Here is a 6,895-nt window from a genome sequence, read left to right on the forward strand (position 1 = left end):
TATTTGATATTTTATTATAAGGCAAATATTAGATATTTGCCTTATTATCATAGGTATCTTTCCATTTATTGTTATTTCCATTTATTACTATTTCCATATCCTTGTAATTCATTTGATTATAAATAAGATAACTTTCACACCATTTACATGTGGTGGATTAATCAAACATTCACATCCCCCCCGAGAATCCCTGTTTAAATGGAGAATGAGAGAAGAAGTGGGAAGAGATTTCTACTCCTTAGATAAACAGGGTAAAGAATGGATGCTATATTCCCATCCCGACTCCATGGGAATTCCGGTTTAAATGGAGAATAGGAGAATGAGTGGGAAGAGATTTTTACTCGTTGGATTAACCAGGTTAGGGATGGATACTATATTTTTATTCCCGTCCTCACGGAAATCCCTATTTAAATGGAGAATGAGGGGAAAGAGTGGGAAGAAATTTCTCTTATTATTATTATTTTCTTCCATTCTCAAAGCAAAGGTTTGTTTGAACATAATATAAACCAGAAGCGAAGCTATTGGACAAATATTGGACTTCAATAAAACGGTCAGTAAGATGGGCTTTTATCTTCTTACAATAGTTCAAAGTATTAATCGGCCTGGCCCACTTCACTTGTTTTCAGTGGGCTTCAAGGAACGGACGTCAGTATGATGGGCTTTTAACTCCTTAAAGTATTCAAAGTATTAATGGGCCTGGCCCAAGCTTCACAAAAACTTCACTTATTTTTCAGTGGGCTTCATGGAACGGACGTCAGTATGATGGGCTTTTCCTCATTGTATCTAACAGAAACTGTCCAAAACGTAAATGGGCCCAAGCCCAGATCAGTATGATGGGTCAAATTATTAGAATTTAGCTCTTTTAATTTTAAATAAAATTTAAATAAATGAAATTTTTATAGACTGAATTGATTCGTGAGTTCTCCAAAAAAAAAATATATATTTTTGTTTACTACACGTATATTTATTTTATTATTTTATAATTTATTCTCCAATTATTCTTAAAAATAATTTTTAATATTTTTTAAAATATACATGCAAATTAAGCTAAAAATATTAATTAAATAGATGGACTTAACATTTATATTTATAAAAAATAAAGTATGTACTAAATATAAAATTAAAGTTTTATTATTTATAATATTCGTTAATAAATAATTGTGTATTAATAAATGACATAAACCGGTATTTAATAAGATTATAAACATAGGTTTCAGTTAAAACGTTACAGGTGTGGGCTGCGCATGTCATCTATTGCCACGTGTCCGTCTAGAAACATCTAGCGCACACTGGAATGTGGAGTGCACAGTAAAATTACGTCCTCCCATCCCTACGGCATGGCCTACTCTTATCAAATCCTTTCACCCATTATTATTGAGATTCTGCTGAAATTTTGGCGTATTCTCTCGTTGACCGTTGGATGAGCGGCCAACCAAAATCCAACGAACGGATCCGCTATTCGCCTTCGTATAAATTGGAAAGCTGTTTTGATCTTTCGATATCTTTTGGAGTGGTGAAGGAAGTACTGGAGACGCAAACCTACTACATTGTCAGTTTTTTTGAAGAAATTTTTGTTGTTCATTTGTTTTTTTTTTGTGTTTTTCGAAGAAGTTGTGGTTCTAATCGATTGGAATTTATAGATGGAGGACGATAGCAGAAATCTGGAGTTGAAGCATCTAGGTTTTGTGAGGATCGCTGTGATTCAGACGATTGCGTGTGTTACGAATCTGTATGATTACGCGAAGCAGAACTCCGGACCTTTGAGATCTGCGGTTGAAAATGTGGAGAGCGCTGTAAACACAGTCGTAGCGCCTGCTTATGAAAAGCTCCGAATCGCGCCTGATGATGTTCTTCTTTTTCTCGACGATAAGGTATTCTTTACTTTTTCTAATCGATTGGACTTGTCTTTACACCTATAGATGGATTTCTATCAATTTACATTAGTTTTTAGTTTGTTTTTATGATTCGATCGACTTCGATCTAACTGGTTACTGATTTGATGGCAGTCTTGCAATCTAGATTAGTAAGATGAATTTAGTTTTCCAGCCTTCTATTATGATGAGATTTTGAGAATTTAGTTTCAATTCAATTATTTTCATCTGAAATGCAACTAAAACAGTGTTTATGAGGGATGAAATTTGTATATGTTCTCACCTTAGTTGATACGGATGAAATCTGAATTTCAACGATCAGTTTAGTTTTTCAACCACTAAGAATATCCTTTTTCTTTTCCTTGGCCGACGTTGCTAGTCGCTTCCCTTCCTTCCCAAACGGAACTGGATTAGTGAAAGTGAAATGCTGAATTGGTTCACAATTTTTCAAGGAGCCTTTTAGAGTTTACAGTGCTAGTCGTGTGTTCTTTGGGATAACGATTCATGTCTGAAACGAACGTTTTTTAATTCTGTTTGGGAATTCGTTGCAGGTTGACAAAGCAACGCATGAGTTTGATAAATCTGCTCCTCCTCTGGCAAAACAAGCCGTTCAAATTACGCAGCATTTAGTCCAAAAGGCTGCTCGAACAGGGCAAGAACTTGTGAATGAGTTTCAAACTGGTGGACCACGCGCAGCATTTCAGTATGCAGCGAAGGAGTACAAGCAGCTGGTTCTAAACCAAGGAGTGAAGATTTGGGCAGGGCTGAACCGGGTTCCATCGTTCCACAAGTTAGCAGACAAGGCAGTGCCATCGGTAGAACAGTGGTTGGAGAAGTACAACTGCACGGTGAAAGAGATGAGGCAGAAGGGCTACTACGTGTTTGCCTATCTTCCTGAAGTTCCTGTGAGTGAGATAGCTAAGGCATTTAAGGAGGGGGAGGCGAAGAACAAGGAAGGAACACCTCCTCCTCCACCACCTACTTCTGAACAAGCTCCTGCTCCACATGAGAACAAAGTGAGTTCAGATTCCGAATTGGATTCAAATTCAAATTAGAAAATGGTTTGTAGTTTCATCACCCTTTCATCATGTGGTTTGCTAGATTGTGTATGGTTCATGATGTACGAGCACAATGTGCTAATGATGAACAGCAGCTATGGAAATTTCAAGCAGTTTGAAGCCTTAGAAGGCTGTAGACAAGTGTGAATGGCTCTTGATGTTTATATGGCAATGTCTGAATGTGATGCATTTGGATGGTGGGTTTGTTGAGTTTTTTAAACCTATCAAAATGAATGCTTTTGGATGGTAGCTATTGTTGACACACCCATGCACTCAAGATGACTTTGCTTCAAAACCAGTCAAAATATAGGAATTAAAAATAAATTCATCATGTATTTTTCACTTTTAATTTGTTTTGGGTGTCATGATTTGTCATAGAGGTTAATCTCAGAAGGGTTTTGTGACTAGCACGTGTGGCTTGGAGTGGGCGTATTGGTAAGGGTATGAACATGGATTTGTAGTTATGTTTGCATTAGGTGGGTGCACAAAAGTGGTTTCACTCCCGACCAATTTTCATTCGACCGACGTCGAGGTACCATCTGCTGCTTTAAGTTCGTGTTCTAAGGAAGTTTTAAAAAGTTGCTTTCTCTTTCGAAGTTTTTTTCTCTTTCCGATATCTTAATATTTTCTAAAGAAATAGTGTTGAAACTTGAATTTTGAAGGGTAAAAAAGGTTATAACTTAAATTTAAAACCCTAATTTGCCTATTGATTTGAAGCCTGCCTGATATTTTTTAATTAAAAAAAAGTTTTAAACAAAAATTTAAAGGGGTTTATGATTTTTTTTTTAAATTTAAAAGTATTAATGAAACTTAACAATACATTTTATTTCTGAGCCCTAAACCCGTAATATTCGATTTTCAAACATCTTAATTTTAGGTATCTTAAACGAAACTAAATAAAATCTTAAAACATTTGACAAACATCTTAATTTTATATATCTTAAACAGATGCTCGTGAAAAACGTGTTGCATAAAAATGCTATCATAATTTGATATAAATACATTACTTATCTATTTATTTCCTAGAAATACTTCAAACAATTTAAATACATTCCTTAATTTTAAATAATTATTAAAATTAATGGAATTAATTGTTTATTTTATTAAGTAAAATTATTTAAAATAAAATTAACTAATAAAAATTATATTTGATTCTCTTTTATTTTTCTTCTATTTCTTCTACCACCCCATTTATAAACCATTTGAAAAGGATTGATAAATAAAGATTAAAAAAAATTAAAAAATAAAATAAAAAACAAATAACCAAAAGGGATCTACAAATAATGGAAAACAAGTTGAAAAGGTTATACCATAAAAAAGAAGAAAATATAACTAATCAAAGAACGGTAAAAAAAAAAAAAAAAAAAAAAAAAAAAAAAAATCATATTAAAAAAAGACAACAAAATAAAAGAAAAAGACAAGAATCTAAATTGGGAAAAAATTGAGAAAAATAAAAAAGTAGATTTAGGAACTTTTATGAACAAACAATACCTTTATTTTATGAACAAACAATACAGTTAACCTCAACTAATCAAAAACCCTTATTTTAATTTGTAAGATTACCAATCAATCGAGGCTGTTTACGTTACTCTTTGTCAGAAGAAACAATGAGCTCAAAACTCACAAACTTGAAAATCATCTCAAGAGCAAACCAGCACGTTTATTAAACAACAACAAACCGCAAGGTGTTCAACAACAGAACGTGTAATTAAAACAACAAAAAACATACGTTCAAACAATTGCTCGATAGCTTCCCAGTTTCCACCAGCAATTCAGAGCTCTTGCGAGTATTCTGCATAGTATTTCAAGAACAGCATCAAGGGGGTCTATCTAAGAGCCATCTCTCTCCAAACCCACTCCCATTTATAAGAATTAAGACTATGAAAGTTAACTAAAAAATAATGAAGGTTTCAAGTTCCAATCAGTGCTATAATGAAATCAAAATGGACAGGAAAAGGCTTAGAAACAGAACCTTCATAAATCACTGGGAGTTATTGTGGATGTCCTGAAGCATGTCATCATAAGGATCTCTTCTACCAGGAACCTGGCTAATTTGTGCATCCCAATGCAGCTGAGCATTGTGGCGGTCAAACGTCCAAAATCCGTAAGGACGGAGAGGATAGCTCCACATCTCCTTCGTCTTTTGACATCGGTCCTTTACCGCATACAGGCGCTCTCGGAATTTGCGATCCCTCTCTTTTGGATCCTCCATAATTCTTAATACCAAATTCTCAGCAAACTCCATGATGAACTTCATTTCTAATTTCTTCCTGATAAATTAACGGAAAAAATGAGGAAAAAATGCCGAATAAACAAATCATCCAACATGAAATTCACTTAAAATGCCGATTTCCTCACAAAAAATATAACAACATAGTTCTATAATGAAAAAAGATTTAGGTGAATCAGAAACATAGTTTAACCAAAACTATCAGGATCATCCGAATCCACTATAAATTTCTTTCATCGTTCCAGAGATTACCGAAACAACAAACCAGATCTAAAATTTCTCAAGTGAAAGCCCTAGGTTAACCAAAGACGAAAATTGCAAAAATACTCGAGCAGATTTCCAGATTCAACCGAACAAAAACTAATTCAAGTAGCGATAATATGTCGCAAAATAGAAACCAAAATTAATCGAACGCTTACCTTCAAAATCGATCGAGGAATTGAAATTTCTTCCTCAGTAGACGTCAACCTACAGTTCACCACTCGCATAGAGACTCGAAGAATGAGCAGAATCCGTATAATCCCCATTATTTTCATTTAAGAATGGGCCATACAAAGGCCCATATTCAATGTACTTAAGGCCCATAGGCCCAATTACAGTCGGTCTCGGTCTAGTGCCGGCCTCAAATTCCTGCAACCAGTACCAGGCCCATTCAACTAATTGGGTACCGACATGGCTGGATCTTACGGCCCATTACGGCCCATACCTTTTATCTTATATGATATATAGCTTGTATCGAATTAAACCACATGCTCTATTGGTTGTGCAAGCCCCGGTCAATTCCTTTCAGTTTCAGTTTTGTGGTCTGTACTCTTTAGATGGGGTGTTTCACGTATAACCTGGGTGTCACAATCACACTTTTCTTGTCAATGGACTTTTGCCATTGTGCGACTCTCACTCCCAATACAGAGTGAGTCAAGCCAATTTAGACTCACGTGGCCTGCGGCTGGGCAACGTATGCTTAAGCCTCTGACTTAGTTTTGAGAGGAAGGTTTTAGAAAATGGGGTAGCGAGATTTTTTTAGGGAGAGTTTGAAAAAGGTTGAAGGAAAGATCGAAAGCAGCTTTATATAGCTATAAGCAAAGAAAGAAATATCACGGCTTAAATATCATATAACTCGGGGTAGGAAAAATTGACGATTAGTTGCATCCCCCTATAGTACATTTCAAGGCGATTCAGGTTTGGCAGGCTTAGACATGATTTCATGGAACGGTCGTACAAAATCTAAGTGAAAGGAGTTGACGACTAGTCGCATCGCCCTATAATACATTTTGAAGTGATTAAGGTCTAGCAAGTTTAGATATTTATTTCATCAAATAGTCATATAAACAGAAAATACAATAGTAAGACAATACAACATGATATCAAATAAAAGATTTGACGTGGCTTGGGTATGTAGCCACGGATAATATGCCTTGAACAAGCATGACCGTAGCATTTCAACCCTTAATTCGTGTAAAAACAAGAGTGAATATTCATCGCTTACACCATTGACTATTCACGTATCTAATACATTTCATTATTCTATTTAAATACGATAAAGACTCTAGCTCACATTATAAAGGCTGCATACAAACCAGTTCAACTAGACTAAACCATCCGATCCAACCGAATTCGGTTGGATCAGTCATCTTCAACCTCCACCTATCCGCACACTTTTTTTGCCTTCTCACCTTCAACGTTCTCCAACCCGTGTCCAAGGCAACAAATGCTTTCAATCCCATCAAAAAAACTTT

At 35.2% G+C, this 6,895-nt stretch overlaps 1 protein-coding gene and 1 long non-coding RNA gene across 2 annotated transcripts; one reads left to right on the top strand and one right to left on the bottom strand.

The window, feature by feature from the left end:
- The first annotated feature begins 1,392 nt into the window (after positions 1-1,392).
- Positions 1,393-3,142, top strand: LOC111466494 (REF/SRPP-like protein At1g67360). Its single transcript, XM_023111161.1, has 3 exons — positions 1,393-1,549; positions 1,641-1,871; positions 2,423-3,142. The coding sequence occupies exons 1-3, from the start codon at positions 1,421-1,423 to the stop codon at positions 2,924-2,926; spliced, it is 864 nt and encodes a 287-aa protein (XP_022966929.1). The 5' UTR covers positions 1,393-1,420; the 3' UTR covers positions 2,927-3,142.
- A 1,304-nt stretch (positions 3,143-4,446) lies between these two features.
- LOC111466552 lies at positions 4,447-5,661 on the bottom strand. The gene is made up of 3 exons (XR_002714394.1): positions 5,579-5,661; positions 4,902-5,199; positions 4,447-4,721 (listed from the first exon to the last, which is right to left on the bottom strand). It is a non-coding gene; the product is annotated as an uncharacterized LOC111466552 (long non-coding RNA).
- Positions 5,662-6,895: the final 1,234 nt, after the last annotated feature.

The sequence above is a fragment of the Cucurbita maxima genome, unplaced genomic scaffold, assembly GCF_002738345.1.
Source record: "Cucurbita maxima cultivar Rimu unplaced genomic scaffold, Cmax_1.0 Cma_Scf00031, whole genome shotgun sequence".
NCBI lineage: Eukaryota > Viridiplantae > Streptophyta > Magnoliopsida > Cucurbitales > Cucurbitaceae > Cucurbita > Cucurbita maxima.

Bases quoted from the DNA above. Each gene is read 5' to 3' on its own strand.
- LOC111466494 (XM_023111161.1), top strand. From the start codon at position 1,421: ATGAGCGGCCAACCAAAATCCAACGAACGGATCCGCTATTCGCCTTCG. The intron at 1,550-1,640 runs GTCAGTTTTTTT...TGGAATTTATAG, and splicing joins AGACGCAAACCTACTACATT to ATGGAGGACGATAGCAGAAA. The intron at 1,872-2,422 runs GTATTCTTTACT...AATTCGTTGCAG, and splicing joins TTCTTTTTCTCGACGATAAG to GTTGACAAAGCAACGCATGA.